We start from the raw sequence: 22,772 nt of genomic DNA on the forward strand, positions 1-22,772 counted from the left end.
GCAGATGAATTACTATGACGTTAATTACGCTTCAGTAGGTAGCACTCTTGTTCTTACTCCAGATAATATGACAAGATATTACAATGCTCGAGACTAACGTCTCGTTTGATAATGTAGTAGGTTGCAATTGCTGTTGTCATTCTAGAATACCTGATGAGAAATTACAGTGCTCAGAACTGTTGTCGTTACTGATCACGTCAAAAGCTAATATGTTATATGATGCGTCTTAAGTGAAAGTAAAAATATATGTATAAATGTTTTTTTTCATATTTGTATCTGCATTTGACATGACATTTCCGATGATAACGTTTGTAACTTATAAGTAACTTAAGGTTCTATTCATGACTAAAAGACTACGTTTTTCTTCATGATGATTTGTTTTCGTGAGCTCCATCTGCACGTGAAATTTATCACATTTATTCTATTTTTTTAAGTTTATTTTATTTTATTTGAGGAAAAAAGCTAATTGTTACCCAAAGTGTTTTTTCTTGTTTCTAAAATTAAAAATTAAATTCAATCTAAGACACACAAATATTTTTTATTAGCGATATGAATTGATTTAAAGTTGAGAGGTATATAAACATTTTTTTTTTTAACCTAGAGAAAGTCAAACATGGGGACATATGTGTTACTTATTCAAATACTCTGCACCTAATTGTATCCACACAAACTTTGGTTTGTTTGGAATTTTCACCTGAAGATGCACAAAGGCTATGTGAGTACACAAAGGCTATGTGAGTACAGCTGTACCTAGTTTTGAACTGATAGACTAAAACATTCAACCGACAAACCTTGAGTCTTCTTTGTGTGATCAAATAACAAGAATTAACTCTTCTTGTCCATCCATAGGTTCGAAGTACAGAGCGTGGGGTCTTCGGCAACAAGAAGCAAATAATCTTGGTTTCACATAATCTAATTTCTGTAGTGCATATTGGTTTGTAGAAAACATATAGATTAATATTAAAAATAAACGAACTTATAACACCAAGATGTTATTTTTACTTAATGAAAGCTTGGTTTTGTCAGTTTTGGTTTGTGTAAAGCGAAACGTTGAGTGTCTAATTAAGTAAAAAGAACATTTTGGCGTTATAAGTTTGTTTTATTTGTAGTATTTATTAAATCAATATGTGCATTTTCATGACTTAAGTAGTATTTAAAAGCAACATACAGACATAGATTATAATAACTATTATTCTAGGAAAAACCATTTCATAATTTACTATAATTTTACGTACAATGAACATTGAGAATTCTCTGTTCTTTTAATGTGCTATCCCTTATTAGAGGGTTATGAGCTTTACAGGTTAGGATTTTCTCGTTATCTACAACAGATGGTTTGAACGTCAATACACTTGTGGTGATATTCCCATCTACAGAAATCATCATCTTGGTTGTCCTTAATTCTGTTTCTTCTTGCCACCAAGTCACAATAGCAGACGGTCGTGAACCAACTGCTTGACATTCCAACTTGGTCGTCGTTCCAGCTGACAGAGTCTCGGGTTCTTTAGCAATCCTAAGAACCAGCGGTCTAACTGAGGAGCAGAGACAGAGTTTCTTTTTTTAAAAAGCTTGTAATATGTTATCGCTTCAATGCACAAAAAAAATAAAAATAGACTAAATTACTTCCTCTGTTAATTTTATAAAATTTACTCTTGAATTAGCTATTTCTTCAAACCATTAAAACAAGTTAGTGTTTTAACGTTAAAATGTCGTAATATTATCGTATATAGCAACTTGATAACTTGTTATCTCAATTGAACTTTAAACATGAATTACTTTCTACATGTCCCTTAAAATAAGCCAATTTTCCAGGATTTGATTTATTATTTATATAGTAATACATGCAGGTTTTTAAATACTATTTATATTTATTGATTAAAAATTCCCATAATAAATGAGATAAACCTGATCAACTGAACTAATTTAATGTAATTTGAAAGGGATCCACAAATTCGGTTAACTATTATATTCCTTAGAATTTGGAAAAGATTCCTTTCTCTCATCTCAGTGAACTTAATGAATATCTCTCTCTTGTTTTCTCAATCGTAGTATCCGTCGTAAAAAAGAGAAAGCGAATTTAAAAACGATGGGGATTAATATATGCTGAATAAAAATAAAACTTATAAATTAAGAATTTCATGCAGCTATAATGTTCGATTTTGCTGACTTTGCTAAATAACAGTTATTATACGAATAGGCTAAGTGTATTTCAGGTATAGGAAATATTTTATGAAAACCAAAACAACATCATATGAGTGAAAAAATACTTATCTTGTCACAATTTGATTTTACATAAATAGTTTATAAGCTCATAACATATAGCAAATGAAAAGACGTCAAACAGTTCTTTAAAATAAGCAGACGCGGTTTATAAAAACTCTTTAGTACAAAGACTAAGATATTTTATTAAGAACGTAGCAGTAGTTGTTATTATTTGTAAAATGTAACAATATTTCTTTGTGCTTGCAGAGAAAAGTTGCTATTAACAGACAAATGCTCCCCTCTAGTACAACGGTAAGTCTACGGCTTTACAACGCTAAAATCAGGGTTTCGATTCCCTTCGGTAGGCTCAGCAGATAGCCCAATGTGGCTTTGCTATAAGAAAGCACACAAACAAACATAAACAGACGAAAAAATTATTTAAACGTCATAAAACAAGTTATAGTTAATATGCTGAGCTTACCTGCTTAATTCTCAGCCGTTTTTGTCATAACTGGCTCTTGTTAAAATTTTAAATTAATTTGATTAAAATACCATGTCATACATTGGACGTACTCAGCTATCCTGTTGGAGAACAAATGTAAAAGGTCACATTTCTCCATTAAAAATATCGAAGGTGCTTCATCGGTTTTCTTATACAAATTTATGAATACTAACTAAATAAAATGGATGTGATAAAGTAGTCCATTTAACTTATTTTAAGCTCTTAAGTTCAGTTAATGACGATTTGTTTTTAATGTAGCACAAAGTTTTACGAGTACTATTTGCGCCCGCCTTCTCTAATTTAGAAGTGAAATACAAGTGAAAAGGCACTTTCCTAGTCAACACCTCCAATCGCTAACTTTTGCCAACTAATAGTGGGATTTCTCGTTACATTATAACGCCAATATGGCTAAAATAGCAAACATGTTTGGTGGAACTGAAATTGAAACCTACGACTCTGAGGTTAAGACTCAAGTGCTTGAACTACCTGGCCATTTTGCGCCGGGAGTTAATGGTCAATAAGCCATCTTACAAAAGAGAGGGTAACTAATACACAAACTAAGGTAAAAAATCAATCAAATTAATTTAGATTATTAATAACTGTTTGTTTTAGAGCTACAAAATCACATATTGTTAGACATTTCAATTGGATCTCTAAAATAACTGTTTATTTATTATTTCTTACGATACCTTACAATAAATGTTTGTGTTATATATTGAATAACAGATGTAGATATTAAGTTCACTAAATTTGTCATCATTGTTGTCTATGTTCTTCTCAAATTAACTTTACTTTCAATATTTTTGAGGTCTAGTGGTAAACGTTTTCATAAAAATACGCTCTATCAAAGCTACTCACAATTCATGTCTACTGTAACGGTTGAAGATAAGGGCAAACTTTGATTGTAATTGGATGCACAACAGCTGAAAGCCGCCATCAAGTCATGTCGCTCTAAGGTTAGAATAAGAAGTTCATTTGAAATTGTTCCTGGCTCAGTGATGTTGTAGGTGTTGTCCAAAAGAACAGATTCTCTCCACCAGGTTACCTCTGGTGAAGGATTTCCTGCCAGTATCCAATCAAAACAATTATGTAAATTTTGATCTTCAAACTCAATCAACTCTTGTCTCAGTAGTTTCTCTTAATTGGTTTATAAGGGTATTAAATTAAACAAAACGATTCAGAATTGTTACAAAGTTGAGTACCTTATATTAAAATGTTTTTTTTTTTTTCAATAACCAAATGAGCAAGTCACAAGACAATCACAAGTAATATAAACACACGGTGGGTAGGCATGTATCAGAACTACATTTTGCCATTGTTTGTCGTTAAGTAAAGCGTGTGATGCCTCCGACATTAATCGCTTTTCAGAAGCAAAGGATAACAATCCTTTCCAACATAAAATATACATTCACTCGAATCATAAAGTTGTGTTCAGATTCCGTGATTTAAAATTTAGAAGGTAGAATACTCCTGTATTTAAAGGCACTGAAAAACAAAGAGTTGTGGATCAATATGGAACACCAGGACCATCAGAAAGGGTCCTGCAACAAAACATACCCCAAATGTTATAAGCGAGATGCGACATCTTGTAATAAGTGAGAATCTAAGAACACTAAAATTATCCATGTGCCTAGGATAACTGTGCACACTGTAATGAAGAATATTTTTCGTCTGAAAAGCAACAAATTTCACATAGAAATAAAATGCTTCCATGACGTATCAGTTCAATCATCGCATATCTCAAACAGCTGGGGATCGAAACTAGTGGGAGGGCACCCAGTCATCACCACCCTCACCCGGAACATGTACACTGGTCAAATAGAGTTTTCTGCGATAAGATTGTTGAAACGAGTGTTGGAAAACCGCTTTCTTTGTACACTAGATGCATTATGGAAGGTCTTAGAGAGTGGAATGTGCTTTTAACATGTCAGTCTTATGACTGAACCTTCTGCAATGGAAATTATGCTGTAGGAGAAGACACAATTATCAGATAGAATATAATAGCGAAACGACATGGAGTGTTATTACACTTTAAGGCTTTAACATCGTTTTAATGAAAGAGTATTCAACCTATTCATTAAACTTTTAGTATTGACTGCTGTTTTGGATAAAAATATTCCTTTTTAATTTCACCTTAACATGTTAATGTTGAACTAGAGCTAGGGAAGACAATTACTGAGCCAGTTCAAGTAAGGTAAAACTACTTTCCACGGTACCCATTTGTTGGTTCTATCTTATCGCAACTCCATTCTGAGAGAAACTATTTTTGGGGACTATGAAAAGATTTGATACGAATATAAATAGTTTAATTTGTATACGTTTTGGAAAAAACCTTCTGGTTTCCTACAATAAGTTATGAGCGTTAAGAAAAATATTTCATTTATGCACAAAACTGTTAACTTAGGACATAACTCTTTAAGATTTTTTTAGAACCCAAGTTTTAAACGTCAAACAAACATTGAAATCTGAAACACTAGTTTAAAATTTACTTAAACACGCTGGTGACTTTTTTCCCGTAAACAAGCAACACATGAAATATTAGATGAATATTTTAACACATTTGAGTATGGAGAAACAACCTGTTGACACTTGTGTCTCTTTTACAGGATCTGAACTGCCCAATACTTCATACAGCATTACAGGCACCGTGAAATGGGTTCAATTTTAACGTTTTTTTTCAGTTAATCTCTTAATGAACCTGAAATAAATTCCTTTATAATTGCAGATCCACGTTTCATCAAGCTAAGTCCGTATTTTACAGAACCTAAGATTTACGCAGTAGTTTAACTACAGATCCTCTGAGATAAATCGTGTCTTAACAGACTGTTTTAGATTATCTTTCACAGAACTTGTGATGCAGATCAAGTTTCAACAGAGTGTTTCAGTCCACATTTATATTTTCCTCATCATGAACACGAAGTGTATCAAGAATCACTCATGTGGTAGGTAATTAGGCGCAGATTTCTAATATTTGGTGAAATACTTTAATAAAATTAATATCTTTCAAAATTATTAGAAAGTTTCAAAATTAAGAAGTCATGTTTGTCAAAATCATTTGGATACTACATGAGCGTTTTTTTAAAATAAATAGGAAATTGAAATTTTCGGAAGAATGAAAATATGTTATTGTTTTTCTACAGTTATGAAGATATTTAATTAGAAATAAAAATGGTCTATAAACGGCAACGGTAAAGAAAATCAACCTTTCAGTGCAAATACCTAATTTTCAATGCAAACAACATAAATTATTCTTGGAAAAATTTCATTGAAAAATAATTATTACCTCCGAAGACTTCACAAAACAAGTGCAAAGGTTCCCCTTCATTGTATGGTCCAATAAGACTTCTCAGTTCTTTTCCATTTTGATCTTTAATCACGGGCTTTTGGGGCGGCACTAAAGAAACAGGGAAACAAAACATCTTGTCAACCCTTTTAAAATAACTCATTTTTAACTTAAATAAATAGAAGTGTTCACTATTATGTTCGTTTGAATTAATTAACTTGTTTGTCACTGTCAGCACATTTAAAATAACTCATTTTTATTTAAATAAATAAAAGCTTTCACTTTTGTGTTCTTTAGGATTAATTAATTAGTTTGTTATTGAGCACATAGATACACAATGAGCTAGTTATGGTATCTCAACCGCAAAAATCGAAACAAATTTTAGTGTTATAACCCTCACAATTCCCGTTGAGACACTCCGGAAGCCAATTATTAATTTTTAACTAGTGTTATGTTTCATTACTCTTTATTAGACAAATGTTGTAGGTTGATAAATACTTGTCTATGGAATGTAACACACGATAAAGCAAATTATTAATATAAAATACTTTTAATATACTTTTACAGTGTTTCAAGCTAATAATTTTCTCATTTTCTAAAGGAAAGAATACTTTTATTTCATACACAATAAACTTATGTTAACAGACTAGCAAGAATGTTTGAGAAATTAAACAAATTGGGAACATAAAATATGGAACTTACTCTCATATTTAAATATACGAATACAGTTCATTGTACAACATTTTTATACTACAACGTCGTTTCGTCAAAGTTTATTGTATTAACATTTCGTTGACTATTGTATACACTGATGTTCGTAACTTTGGATTGACTTTAGCCCGCAGTCATACATCATTGTCACATTTTTCCAGGATATAAAGCCTGCTTTAATTTGAAATAGATGAGAACGAAAACATAATATGTAAGTCATAGCCTGAAGAAGGAAATAATGAAGGCAAAACATTTAATACATGCCAACCTCTCACAGCTCAGCTAGTTATTCCAATAGTATAAAATCTGAATGAATATGCTTTAATTAATTGACAAAATTGATACTGCTAGCCATCTAATGAAACTGTTGCTCACTGTAAGAAACTATGTTACAGCTGCTATCAAGCATATTAAATATAGAGGTAGCATGTCTTTACCAGCCATCCAATGAAGGAGTTATATTCTTTAAGAAAACATGTTACTGTTGATAAAATAATATTAAATATAGGGAACATGTTTGTATTAGCTATCCAGTGTTAGAATTGATAATTTTAAGAAAGCTGATTAAGTACTTATTTGTTCGTTATATAATAATTTGTTTAACAACGGAGACCTAACTAATCCAATGCTGCTTTCTGTGTACTATAGGTTATATTTAAGTTTATCTCGTATATTTTTCTAACTAAAACACATCATATTTTGATACAGACGCGAGACCAAAATGAGCAAACATGTACACAAATATATGAAACAGTTACCCATTTGTAAAACACAAACATCACTTGTTTAATTTTGAGTTTCTTTAAGAAATGACACATAATGTTTTATTATGTTACCCATAAATGTTTGATGATGAAATTGTATTTTTGTTTTTTTAGTAAATTTTTGATAACTCTCTTTATTTCTTCTGAACAGACATTCGTTCGCTAAATGACACAAAATTATTTTTTTTTAAGGAAAAAGACTGTAATCACTGACCACTGACCAATAACCTTCAGAACACTGTCGGTGTATCGAGTCCTAGCTCGATCAAAATCCGCTCGACAACGATATGATCCTTGGTCACTACTGTTTAGTGATCTAAACCTCAGAACGGCTGGTTCTGTATCAGTAGCAAAGTAAACTCGGGTAACTTTGTAACTAGACGCGTGTCGTGCTCGACTAAGAGATCCTCTCCTGGCGTCGAGAGTGTAGATCGGTGTAGTGATGTTATCCTTGTACCAGAAGACAAGAGTTGGAATTTCTTCTTCGGGAATAGCTGTTATATTACAAGGTAGCTCTACTTTTTCTCCTTCCAGCCCTATTACAGTAACTGAAAATAAAAGAAAGAATTATTCTTCTTACTGTGCTAATAAAGTGATTAACATAAGTATATTAAATGTAACAAACACACTTTAAATCCACGAAATAAAGTTGTAATTAGGTTTGTTTTGTTTTCCCTCCTTAAATGGCGAACCTAGAGGAGGTATTATTTCATTTATCAGACGCGTTGTTTGCTCATACTAAGGTCTTTCACTTCTATCTTGTTTCTGAAAAGCTAAGACTAATAACTGTGAAATGTTCTTAATACGTTGAGGTAAACCAACGACAGAAAAAGAAATGACCTAAAGACTGCTTTGGTAAAATTCACAATTGATCGAAATCCTTGTTAAATAATAATAATGTATGAATTACTCACTATCGCTAGGCCTGACATGGCAAGGTGGTTAAGGCGCTCAACTAGTAATCCGAGGGTCGCGAGTTCAAATCTCCGTCACACCGAACATGTCCGCTCTTTCAGACGTGGGAGCGTTATAATGTGACGGCCAATCCCACTATTCGTTGGCAAAAGAGCAGCACAAGAGTTGGCGGTGGGTGGTGAAGACTAGCTGCTTTCCCTCTAGTCTTACACTGCTAAATTAGGGACGGCTAGCGCAGATAGCCCTAGTGTAGCTTTGCGAGAAATTCAAAAACAAACAAACAATCACTATAGCGTCAAGTATCGTATACAGGGTCAGCTTTGACAAATTAATTTTAGAAGTTATAAACAGTTTTGCAGGCATTTCATATATATGGTACACATTTGTGCAAGAAACATTTTACTAAGGAACGCTATAACGAAGAATTAGTAATTAAGATAGTCCTTCCACTTTCAGCAAATTTCTTGTAGAAAGCTAGCGAGCAATATCACTGTCTATACACGTAGTTTGTTATAAATTTTTTACAACAAATTTTGCTCAGCATAGCCAAATGGTTAAGGATCTCGACTCGTAACCTGAGGGTCGCGGGTTCGAATAGCCATCGCATCAAACATGTCTACCCTTTGCCGTGGTGGCATTATAATGTGACGGTCAATCCCACTATTCGTTGGTAAAAGAGTAGCTCAAGTGTTGGCGGTGAGTGGTAAAGACCAACTACCTTCCCTCTAGTCTTACGCTCCTAAATTATAGACGTCTAGTGCAGATAGTCCTCGTGTAGCTTTGCGCGATATTCAAAAACAAACAAATCAGTACAATTTCTAACTGCTATGAATATGAATCATTGTTTAACTTATTCATGATATAATTCAGCGTGGAAGCAACAATCATTAAATACAGGTTTATGAGATATTTTGCATTCTTAAATATCATTAGCTTGCCAAACTTCACATACATAATTCATATAAGTTTCGTACTTGTTAATTTTATATAACATTTTTTATAACACAATTTAAATAGGTTAGATGTTTGTTTCCTATCTGCTGATCAGTAGAATAATATTTTATGTAGAACGGTATCGATAGCTAATTTGGTTATTAATTAGGCAATCAAACACAGAACTTGCTCACAGAACACAAAACTTCATAAAAAGTGTTTGTTTGAAGTTTGTCATTCTCAACTTATTTGCACAAGGTCGATTTGTAATTCATTGTTACAGTCGTAACCCAATAAAAACCTTATAGCAAAAAACATAGTTTAATAAACACATATTAAATAAATAGATAACCTACCATGTATTTTAAAAGTCTGTTCGTGATTCTGTCACACATTCTAAAAATCATGAGTTGACAAACGCTGTTTTAGGCGATATTCACTTTAAAAGGTTTAAAGAAAATTTGTCTAAGTGGATTGCAGAAGTAAACTGAAGAAAAAAATGAGGTATTTTAAATGTATTTTTTATGATATTTTAAATAAGAACATTGTCAACATCACAGATAGTTCAACTTACTACTTTTCAACATCTTTTATTTACATTGATTGCTGCTAGGCAAAAACACTATGTTGTAGGTTTGATCCATAATATCCGAAAAATAAATGCATTTGGTCATAGTTTTGAAAGCAAAAATAAACTAAACGAAGGTATAAGTTGTTAGTAGAGCAACAAATAAAGGTAGAAGAAGAATAAACAGTTCGCTGTGGAGCGGAAAAACTATATGTATGGTCATCAATTTACTAAACAAAGTTGAAAACAGGCGGATACAAATCACAACATAAACAGGCTTGTTGGTTGACTTCTTCTGTTGACAAAGCCAATAAGGTACTACATCTGAAACCTCTCAAAAAACAAACAACACAAGTTTTGAAGCAGAGATGGCGCCAGAACTGAACCCAATCAGGAGTTTCTAACACTTTCGTCGTCTTACATGTCAATTTACTTTGTACGAAATCTTCTCCCATGCAAAGAAAGAAAAATAAAATTTAATACAGCCCCAAATGGCACAGCTGTATGTCTGCGGACTCACACTGCTAGAAACCGGGTTTCGATAACCATCACAGGTCGCAGATAGTCCATTGTATAGCTTTATGTTTAATTTAAAATAATCAATCTATGAAAGATTTAATATAACTGGCAAATGCCACACCGATGGCTCCCATTCCAAGATAATGGAACTTCTAATGTTGGTACCACATCAAACATATTATTTTGTATTCGAAATTTTCTTTTCTGCATATGCTTAATATACCTCAAAATGAAGGATGGAAGCTGTTAGGCGTAACTGCTTATTATCGAATTATACAAGAAGATAATACAGCTTCTACAACTCATTTATTTATATTATATCATTCGACAAGAATCAGGTAAATTTATTCTGTAAGAGTAAGTTCGATTAAAGGTTATTTTGTATTCTTTGGTTTTATAATTAACACTGTAGAACATGGATGATAGGCGTTAGATCAACTTGGATGTCAAAGGTTGAACCAGCTAAAACCTTGTCCATTTTTATTGTCGTTCTTCAGTTCCTCTCGTAACAGTTTTCATCTACTTATTGAAAGTTAATTGACGAAATGGAATATCCCCAATATCTTTACTGTGCTATTTTCACAGTTATTTTTATGTATGTTTGAAAACTATGGACCACTTCTACAACTTTATATATATATTTTCTTTTTCATTTACTTTTTTCCTGCACGATTTGAATATATTTATGAATAAATATGTTCAGACATTTTCGTCACTTTTTGGTGTTGCTAATATTTCTCCGACTTGCAGTTGCTTTCATCTTTGTTTATGTTCTAACGTTACTTAATTCCCATATACATATATAGAAAAGCAATATTATAAGGTAGAGGGATTATGAAACGACAGACTACAGCACTGTTGGTTCCATAATTTTTTGTTTTAGACACTGTTAAGAGACTCACATTAAACAGCATGTATAAATTTCAATATAAAAAACTAAATAGCTTAAGATAACTCTGAAGCAAGGGGAAATTTGATACATAAAGGCTTTTCTGTGTAAGAAAAACAAAAACTCTCAAAGCCAGTCCTTATAATACAAACGTATATCAAGCTTTACCATAAACTTCGTTACATTAGCTCCATTCACCAAATCTGAGAGCAACTCATTCCACAGGCTGCTTTAGCTGTAAATGACTTCTTCCCTACCAAAATTTATATTAATGTTAATAGATTCCATGATTTCCGAGTGGAACGCTGCTAAAGGGTTACACACGTATGCCGACCTCAGACACCAGGGGAAGGGAGAGAATTGGAACAATTATGTCATAGTTTCGAGAAGTATCGCCAGAAGGCACCAACGCAATGACAGATAGAAGTTGTCCAGAAACCTTACCACAAAGTGAAACCAAAAGGTGCACTGCTAAGCTGCCAGGATGATATCATTATAGAGTGTTACAAAATGTGATTGTGTTTTCAATACTTAGATTTATTACATTACAAGTAAAGCTATTATTCTAACGAAATTGTTATTACAACTTTGTTACAAATAAGAATTTTTTATCATACCTCAGTTGCACAAGATATATATTATAGTAAGTAATTTACTTTACATAATTTTACAGTTACCTTTCATATATAAAACTCATCAATAATTCATTAGTTCCAGACCATCTGTACTTAATCATACACTTGCTGTTTCTAATGCTACTATCATATTTAACATCCTGATATATGTAAAACAATATGTTATTTTACTTTTTTCAACTTGATAGCTTTCTCACATACGTGTTATAAATATGGATAATGTTGCTTAGGCGGGTGGTTGTACTGAACATGTTGCGTGTATTTTACAAAGGTGTTACAAGAGATTCACAATATACGTCATGATGCATTCTTGCAAAGTAGGATGTAAATTTAAAAGGATGTTAAGCAATTAATTTACATGTATTATGAGAGACGTTTCTTTTAAACATTTTGGTCCACTTTTAAATAACCTTTTTACAGAGTGTAACATGCAGCAGAAAAACAATGTGCTCAGACAATAGTGCACGAACACAACATATTTACATTCTCAATCATCTTGGTCAATGGATAATGTATCACACTCCATCCAGTAAAATAGTCCAACAACGAAGCACGCTCTATTAATGCGATACAGCAATGTTGCTTTTAACATATTGGTAGTACAGTACTGCATACTGCTAAATTAGGCTGACAATGTAATGAAACAAGGCAACATTGTTCTTTCAAAGAACGTCAACTTCACATTGTTATTTCTTCAGTAATTACAGAATACGGTACAATTGTTCAGCATATATACATATATGAATAAGAATCAGTTTGAATTGATAATTCAGTGTTTTTCACTATGAACTGTAGCCTTTACATAAGCACAAAAATGAGATATCTGTGCACACAAATTTCACCATTGCGAATTTCAAACTAAAGACGACATTTGATTAATCAAGTCGATACGTAAACAAAATAGAGGCGATATTATTATCTACTTTCTCTCAAGAAAACGATTTTGTTGAAACATAAGAAATTTAACAGCCATTTTGCTCTGAGAAAGTGAAACCCATGATTATAAATATCACCTCTACTAAGGAAAACAGCTTGTAACTTTTAACACAATAAATTTCAATATTAATAAGAGTATAATTATTCAAAATCTCACGTTTGAAAGTGAACTCTAATTATAAATGACAAAACAAATAATAATATTTAATGTTCTGAGTGTAAGTATAAAAGATAATACATCATATGTTAGTGTAACATTGTTTTAAAATCTACATTAAAATGTTTTGTGATAAATTCAGTGTTCGTTTGCACATAACATTACACAAAATAAATACAAACTCCTCCTAAAATATTAATATCAACATAACTTACAAAAGTTCTATGAGACTTAGTCTAATATTTCAAAAACTAAAATACTTGTGTTAATGTATCTTGAAGTTTTGTTGATAAATTGTTCATCATTTGTGATACTTTGCCAGTCTTTATTTAGATAATAGAATATAATGAAATATGAGAGGTAATGTGAGGTTGACATGATGGAAACAGTTAATTTTCTCAGATAATTCAAGTACATGATATGTTTTGTATAGTTTCTAAAAAAAAAAAAAACTTTAACCACCTTGTTGAATGCTCGTTATGTTTCATTTACGGTGATTTATTATATCTGACTACAAGCATGCTAGAATGAGTATATCCCAAAGGTTTTATTATATTGTGCTGTATAAATTAAAATATATTTATAAATAGTATATATACATCTTGAAGTTTCCTATGAAACGTACATTTTATACAGAATAATCACAACTATTCATTTGTAACTGATAATATCTTTATAAAGATAATACATCAAGTGTTTTAAAACCTTTGAGAGGAAAATATCTTTGAAATAATCGAAGAATAATCACGATTCCTAATGAAAGTACTTTCTCAGTTGTTGTTTTTTTTCATTTCTGAAAAGATTAGTTGAAAAACTATTAAATTTAAATGCACATACAGTAAAATTTTGAAACATATGGAAATAGAATTTCTGGTTTGTCTCTCTGTTTTGTAGAAACGAAGTAATTACTTAAACAGAATAATTAGTCATATAGACATAATGTACTGAAGTTGTATGAAAGCTAAACCACTCGTTTACAAAGTAAGATGTTTATGTTAACGTTTTGTTGTTACATATTTCAATAAGTCATCAATTTTAATTAAATTTTTTGATTTTTCGTACATAAATTTGTTTATGGAGACTAATTGAACAGAAAATATATAAGAATTGAAAACTAACTGAAATGTTCCATCAAACAATGAATGCACATTTACCATTTTTTATCACTATTTTACTGACCTTTAAATTTAATGTATATTATAAAATAGACTTGGTCAGCTCATTACTGACCTTTTTCATGTAGTTATCAAATACTTCAACATACATTAGTTGAAAAAAAATCATCCCATACATAGTTTTGAAACATTATAACATAGTGTATTTAAAATAATAATTAGACTCTAGACTGAGTTTGAGACTAAACACTATCCATATAATTATTATTTAAATGTATAATGGAATCTCATACATATACATATACATAGAAATGTCTAAATAGACATTAAAATCAAACTGAGAAAAAAATAATTTTAAGCCGTCTGGCATAATCTGAAGTTTTGACTGATTGTTGTAAAATACAAGAATTGTGCACTATCGCTTATAAACTGTTTATTTGTGTTACCTAATAAAGTTGTTACATTATAATAGAAAATATGATTTGTCAATGGATATATGCATTTGTAAGTGTCATTACTCGAATTTCATTTTTGTTTAAAGTATAATATGTAAAAACAAATAATAAAAGTGCTATAAATATCTAACAATATATGTTAAATATCTCAATATAATGTTGCTGTTTGAATTAGTTTTTATAATAGGAAGGTGATTGATTAAACAGTATGTCATTCATTTAAAAATATTACCTGTAGCAAGAATGGTTACGTTAATGACCTACAGACATAAATGCCTTTCGATAGTTGTAATTTTTAGACTCTGTTGACATATAGACTAAAGAGGAAAATAAGTTTCCTTTTCAGGAGTTGTAAGAACTATGATAGGGAAAAGGCAAAATCCTATTGATTAATCAGCCTTACGAATTATACTAATACTGTCCTTTGTAGCATCATCTGCTTATAGTAGCTGTAGAAACTGTTATAGAAACACATCTATCTATGTATTTACTTAGAAAGCAGTATATGCGAGATAGAAGTTTCTCTCCCTTGTCTTATTTTATTGAATCTTAGTATTCTAGTTCATTCTAATAGTAAAACGTATACAAGTAATCGACTCAAAAAAGAAACCTAGATACGATACAAAGACAGTGCCTTTTTAAGTGTTTTAATTTGTTACCACTTGAACTCTAATTACAGTTTATAGTCTACATGAATCAATGTTATATTTCAATGCAAAGTACAATCTTATCAAAATTGGGTAAGCTAAAGAGTGTACATTTATAGTGCATAAGCCCTGGCGCACATAAGAAAATATGCTGTATTCTTTATTCTAACTGTAAATTCACATGAATTCACAACACAGTCTTTCTAAATACGATTTCACATTTTAACAATTCCGTAACCATAAACAATGAAGTTTATTTAGCTTGGCCCAGCGTCGCGAAGTGTGTTAAAGCGTTCGACTCGTAATTCGAGAGTCGCGGGTTCGAATCCCGGTTGGTCCAAACATGCTCGCCCTGTTTGCCGTGAGAGCGTTATAATGTGACGGTCAGTCCCATTATTCACTGGTAAAATAGTAGCCCAACAGTTGGCGGTGAGTGGTGATGACTAGCTGCCTTCCCTCTAGTCTTACACTGCTAAATTAGGGACGGCTGGCACAGATAGCCCACGAGTAGCTTTGCGCGAAATTCAAAACAAACAAGCAAACAAATTATTTAGGTGATGGTGGAAATCTTTATATATTGTGGTGCTTTTCTTAAAGTAGTTTTGTTTCCAGGTATATTTTATAGTTTAGAAAGCTAAACGTTACTTATTGTGGTAGTTGCTAAATATGAATGTATTACGCAAGTGACTTATTAAAAGTTTTGTCGTTAATAATTTTTCAAAATATAGTTTCTTTGTTAATAACTTTATCACACCAGTGCTTAATATAATTTCATGGAAAAATGTGTGAATTCCCAACAAGCCTAATGCGTAAAACATATGTTCAGTACCTAGGATAAAACAAAGTATTATCTGAAGAGGAAAAAAAAAAGAAAAATGTGAAAAAATACATATTGCCCGTATTCAGAGAAATAGGTCGATGGCTAACTTCAGAGACACGTTTTGTATCAGAAGAATTACATCACATATTTCAAAAATGCAAACTACAAAGATCTTGCGAGAACTGTGTAAAATGAACGTAAAATACTGAATCGGCGGATAGTATGCGACTGTGAAAAACTGGTAGTAAACTTTTGTTCAAAGGTTATTCTTGAGTACAATGAAATGTAAGGAATGTTAATATAAGTCTCCTGATTAAAAGAGGTGAAACGAACGTTGTATTGGAAAAGCAATACAAAATCAAATGATCGCGTAGTCTGTCGTCTGGACTTATACTGCATGCTTTACCCGACAATGTACTGATGACCATGAAGACACTTCATAGAATTCTAAGTTGAACTTTGAAACTGTTATCATACAAACAAAAAACAACAACATATATATATACACTGCTGGCCAAAATCATAAGGCCAATAAACATAAAGAAAAAATATGAATTTTGCGTCGTTAGACTTAACCACTTATTTGAGTAGAGCTCCAAAAGATGAAAATAAAAAAAGGGAAAATAAAAAAAACCTTTTTAGCATTTAATAGGGAAAATGTGAACATTACGAACTTAGCTTAAATACTAGCTGGTCAAAAGTTTAGGACCATACTGAAACGAAGCATTAATCGGTAAACACATAACGAAATTTAGTCATTTGTGTTCAAGCTTTAGCGTTGTTAACATCTCCCACTGACATCTCCTGTGTTACATTGTGTAAAAACATGGCAAAGGCTAAAAACGTCACAGAGTTTGAAAGTGGCAAAATTGTCGAGCTACAAAAGCAAGGTATCTCTCAACGTGCCATCGCTGGTGAGATTGGGCGTAGTAAAACTGCTGTTGCAAATTTCTTAAAAGACCCTCAGGGTTACGGAACGAGAATTTCAAGTGGTCGGTCCAAGAAAATTTCGCCATTTTTTGTTGAGCAGGAGGATTCGACGGGTTTTCCGGCAAGACACCAGCCGATCGTCGAACCAGATTATGGCCCTTACGAACGCAGTATGCAGCTCAAGAACAATAAGACGGCATCTACGAGAGAAAGATTTTAAAAACCGTAAACGTCTTCAAAGGCCACGCCTCCTTCCACACCACGAAACAGCTCGGTGAAACTTTGCTAAAACGCACCAAACATGGGACGTAGAAAAAATTTAACCTGGAGGGTCCAGATGGCTTCTAACGTTACTGGCACGATAAGGATATCCCACCAGAGATATTTTCTACACGAAACAGTGGAGGAGGTTCCATCATGATCTGGGGTAATTTCTACTTCCATGGAACAATGGAGCTTCAGGTTATACAGGGGCGTCAAACAACAGCTGGCTACATTGGCATGTTGGAGAGAGCATCCTTACTGAAAGCCCTCGCTTGTGTTGAAATGATTGGATCTTTCAGCAGGACAACGCTGCAATCCACAGTGCCTATAAGACAAAGGACCTTTTTATGGCAAATAACGTGATTCTTTTGAACCATCCAGTGTGTTCGCCCGACCTGAACCCAATTGAAAATGTTTGAGAGTGTATGACAAGGGAAGTCTATAAAAATGGACGTTAATTCAAAACAGTGCATGATCTTCGTGAAGCCATCTTCACCACTTAGAATAACATTCCAGCCAGCCTTCTGCAAGCGCTTATATCGACTATGCCAACGCGAATGTTTGCAGTTATTTGCAATGACGACCGTGCAACTCACTACTGAGACCTCTTGTTGGGCATATTCTACCCTGTTTAGGACTTCTCTTTGATATGGTCTTAAACTTTTGACCAGCTAGTCTTCAGGCTAATTTCATAGTATTTACATTTTCCCTATTAAATGTTAATTTTTTTTCCCTTTTCTTATTTTCGTCTTTCGAAGCTCTATTCAAATAAGTGGTTGAGTCTAAAACGCAAAATGCATATTTTTTCTTTATGTTCATTGTTCTTAAGATTTTGGCCAGCAGTGTTTGTATATATATACATGTTTCTATCTATAGGCATATTAGACAGACAAATTAAGTTAGAGTACAGAAAATAATCTAGGAGTGTAAAATGTGTCAGTAGTTTGAGGAAGTAAGATAAAAATGATAGTAGAGAACTATATATATACATATTATATCTTGCACCGTGCGAATGACAGAAAGAAAATTATTTATTCACTTGTACACAATTTAAATGGTATCTCTGGGAGTTTTCTTTCGCATCATCTCATTTCTTTGGGGGAAAAAAACAAGTGTTCTAAAAGGATTACCAGCATGTGTGAATAACAAAACAAATGGGTGTGTCGTGGCCATGACACTTCTCATGCTGTAGCATTAATGGATTCGCATTATTATCGATCAGAAAAAATATTTTACCTACCAGTAAAAATGGATTTTGCAGGCAAACTAATACGCATATATATATTGTGCATCGTGCAAAATAATTTCGTAAAACTCAGACCTGGTTATATACTGCTTTTACTAATTATAAAAGTTAAAATATGCAATTATGCTGTACAGAGAATAGTATACCTTAATAGTTTTTCAGTTGACTGTATATCTAGTCACGTCATACACTAATCCGGAGTATCAAATATTTGTATATATTCCAACCACATACTATCAAGACCCTGCAAATTAGGACAAAACTTTTGAACAAGATAAATTATGTCTAATTTAAATATCGCATTTTAATTATATTAAAGAATCTTTAATAGAACTGCAAACGTTTTCGAAATGCACTTTCTTCTATAAGTGGCATTACCTTTCTTAAAAATCAAAGCAGATTCACTTTAGTTTTTATATTACTAAAGTTAGATAACATTAGAAATATTGATGTTGAGTATTTCATCACCAGAAGAAAGGAAAATTCTATTATTACTTGTTTTCATAAACTAGATACCCAACGGTAATTATTCTTCTAATAATCTTGTTCTCAGCTTCTTGAGTTCTCTTTATTATCTTATAAAATAATTATGTAATATATTATTATTCAACAAGACGAAAACACAAAAACTGTTTTCCAACTGAAATAATTCAAATAGTCGTAACTATTTTTTACTGCTTGGCTTAAAAATTACTATAAATGCCAACATGCAGCTAAATTGGCCAGGTGGGTTAAGGCGTTTGACTCGTAATCTGAGGATCGCGGGTTCGAATCCCCGTCGCACCAAACATGCTCGCCCTTTTAGCCGTGGGGGCGTTATAATGTAACGGTCAATCCAACTCTTCGTTGGTAAAAGAGTTGCCTAAGAGTTGGCGGTGGATGGTGATGACTAGCTGCTTTTCTTCTAGTCTTACACTGCTAAATTAAGTAAATTAGAGAGGGTTAGCGCACACAGCCGTCGAGTAGCATTGCGCGAAATTAAAAAAAAAAAACCAGAGACTTAACGCTTGCTCATTCGTGAACTTCAAAACCATCAAGTTTTAATTATTACAGCATATGACATATTGTTGTTGTTTTGAATTAAGCACAGAGCTACACAATGAGCTATCTGTAGTCTGCCCACGACGAGTATCGAAACCTGGTTTTTTTTTGCGTTGTAAGTCCACAGACATACCGCTGTGCAACTGGGGTGCTATGACACATTACACTTTTAAAATTCTATTGTGATTCAAAGTTAAAAGAAAAATCATCGAAAATTATAATCAATGAAAACTGAAACCAAAATATAAATTTCGTAAAATATTTTGTTTCCTATATTGATAAGAAATATTAAATTCAATTCTTAATTTCCTTTAAGTAAAACGAACAAGAATCTATTAAGTTCGTAAGACTTTGCAGTGATGTTCCTTATGGTTTTTATTTGAAAGTTAAATAATATAGTAAATTTGATTATTTGCTTTAGCACAACGTCACACATTAGGCCCTCTGCACTCTACTCACTAGGGATATCGAACTTCATATATTAGCGTTATAATTTACTAAACCTTTTGCTCACCTACCAGGAAACAGTTTATTTAAAAAAATTTATTTAAAACGAAAACGTGTGATTATAACTGTAGAAATCAATACCGCTTATCGCATGCAGTATTCTCATGAAGCATTCACAACTTGTACTCAAAGATAGGAGTTACAACTAATCTACATAAGAGTTCAGTTTTATCATTTTTTCATAAAAAACAATTCTACCACAGAATTTATTCTTAACACTCTAAAAGTATAAATATTCTTAAATAAAAACTTTGAGTGTCGAGTTGAAATTGTCTGTGTATTTATAAACAGAAGTCTACTAACTTAAATACCTTAGCTCTTAAAATTCTAAATTAATTTACAAAATATTTGATAATTAACATAAAAAATAGAGAGAAGAATTTTTCAAAAAACTTCGTGATATATGTTTAAGAACGAACTCGTTCGTTTTCACTTTGAATTTGAAAGACGAGAAAGTGACGGAAAACACCTGAAATAGAAAAACTGCACAAAAACTAACATGATATATCATACTTCTTAATAATTCACTATTGATCTTAATACACCACTGAATGTTGAACAAAGCGGTGTTTAAGCATTTATTAAAGTTGTCTTCCGGCATGTTCTTGTCAACATTTATGTCAGAGATCTTTCTTTCAGCATATTTTGATTTTCAAAACGATTAGTTCTAATTAAATTTGTTACTGTTTTTATAGTATACGAATATAAATATATTAGTACAAAACTGATTTTTATGGCTTTAATGAAAATATGCTTTTATCAAATATTTTCCATTCATTACAAGTTAATTTAAAACATTTGATTAAGGAATTTTAATAAAACCATTGAAAATCAATTTGTAATTAGGTTTATGTTATCATTGTCACACCTAGATAAATTTGAATATAATTTTATAAGTAAAATTATAATATATAAAAAGTAAGAAATAATAAAATTATTTATTAGTCAGAAGTAAAGTAATCAAAATTGCTTATTCAGATGTTTTTATCTCATATATAGATGGTATCATGTTTTGAATGTGGGGTCTAGATTCTTCTACAGTAGATGCCTTTGGTTTGTTGGCGAAATATTCGAACAATAAAGAGACAATACACTATCCACTTGTTATGAAATAATATATTCTAAACAAGTCAACTGTATATACAAAAATATTTACACTATATATCACAGTTGTACCTAAATCTCTAAATAATTATATTTTATTTTTTTGCTCTGACAAACACAGCGATATGCCTGCAGACATACAACGCTAAAAACTGGGATTCGACACCCATAGTGACAGAGCACAGATAGCCCATTGAACGGGCTTTGCGCTTAATTACAAAAAAAATAACTTTTTTCTTCTGTTTTCACAGTATATATAGTAATAAAATCACTTACGTTACCCCATTGGATACCACAGCTGTATAGAGATATTTTAATATTTTTCTCTTTACAAACAAGCGAGGTCAATTACTTTATAACACCCTTTGCCAAGAAAAAATATTATTCTTATCTATTTCCAAAACTATTAAACTCACTATAAATATCATGCAGTCTAACTTCACTGTCACTAACCTAACGTTTTCTGATTTAACTTTATTTAACTTGTATTCACTTGGTCACCCCTATCTATCTATATATAGTTAGTTAGTTCTAGAACCTTCTACAAACTAATGTAACGATACCTAGTTAAGGCAACGAGAAAAGTAGACAAGGTTCAAGTAATGTGACGTCAATTTACAACAACTGAACTAAACACACAAAACGTACGACTCCGACCACATTATGTAACAAAACTTGTCTTGACGATTACCTTTGAAATAATTACTTTTAACATTCTTGTTATAAAAGCTAAATAATTATTAAATATTAGACCACTAAATAATAACTCTTGTACTAAACAATTATTTATATCCAACAGGTGGAGTGATGTTGTCATATCACATTTCCTACAAGATACCTGCTACTGTGTGTTTCTCTTTAGAACCATTGAAGATTCAGTTATTAGCATGGAAGGGTGGGTTGTTTGTTTTGGTTTTCGCGCAAAGCTAGATGAGGACTATCTGCGCTTGCTGTTCCTAATTTATCAGCGATAGACTAGAGGGAAGAAAGCTAATATTTTTACTAAATAACAGTGGGATTGGCAATCATAGTATAACGTCTCCATGGCTGAAAGTGCGATCATGTTCAATAGAACAGGGATTCAGGCCTGGAAAGGTATACGATGGGAGTTATACTAATAACATTTGTTAGCCTTAGTAAGTGTACCTTAACATCTTGGTGTTTATATCCAAGCGTAATACTGGTGGCGGGAATAACAGCTTCAATGACAGTTTTGATTTTTCTCCGATTGACGTATACCATTCTAATTACAATATTTAGTAGCATTTCTTATTATCATATTTGTAAGAAACCATCTTCCCGCTTCTGACTGCAGATAATGAAAGATGATAAAGATGTGAAACGTTGTGGTATTCAGTTAACAAAAGTGCTCCTTTCTTTCTTTTTTTAAGCTTGCGAGGTTGGCAAAATTGAGGTTAAAACGGATAGATGGTATACCTCTAACGCATTTTGGGTCTTACTTCTGTCGATTTGTCAAAAAATTAGAGCACGTTATATAATGACCCACCTCACGTTTTCTTCCGAGGTGTTGAATATTTTTGTGACTGTGTTTTCATTTTTTCATTTGTTTATTCACTTATGTTGTTTTTTTAGATTGTACAAAATTAATTCTAATTATACTTCATGTAA

The 22,772-nt window shown here is 32.1% G+C and overlaps 1 protein-coding gene across 1 annotated transcript in view; it reads right to left on the minus strand.

Annotated features, from left to right (window-relative positions):
- The window catches only part of LOC143225214 (nephrin-like), a 112,538-nt gene that overhangs the window by 27,581 nt on the left and 62,185 nt on the right, over positions 1–22,772 (minus strand). Inside the window, exons 2-5 of the mRNA XM_076454229.1 lie at positions 7,684–8,010; positions 5,988–6,098; positions 3,563–3,766; positions 1,236–1,532 (exon numbers count right to left, since the gene is read on the minus strand). Coding sequence (XP_076310344.1) covers positions 1,236–1,532; positions 3,563–3,766; positions 5,988–6,098; positions 7,684–8,010 — 939 coding nt within the window. The remainder of the gene's footprint in view (positions 1–1,235; positions 1,533–3,562; positions 3,767–5,987; positions 6,099–7,683; positions 8,011–22,772) is intronic.

This window comes from Tachypleus tridentatus, chromosome 9, assembly GCF_004210375.1.
Source record: "Tachypleus tridentatus isolate NWPU-2018 chromosome 9, ASM421037v1, whole genome shotgun sequence".
Classification (NCBI taxonomy): Eukaryota; Metazoa; Arthropoda; class Merostomata; order Xiphosura; family Limulidae; genus Tachypleus; species Tachypleus tridentatus.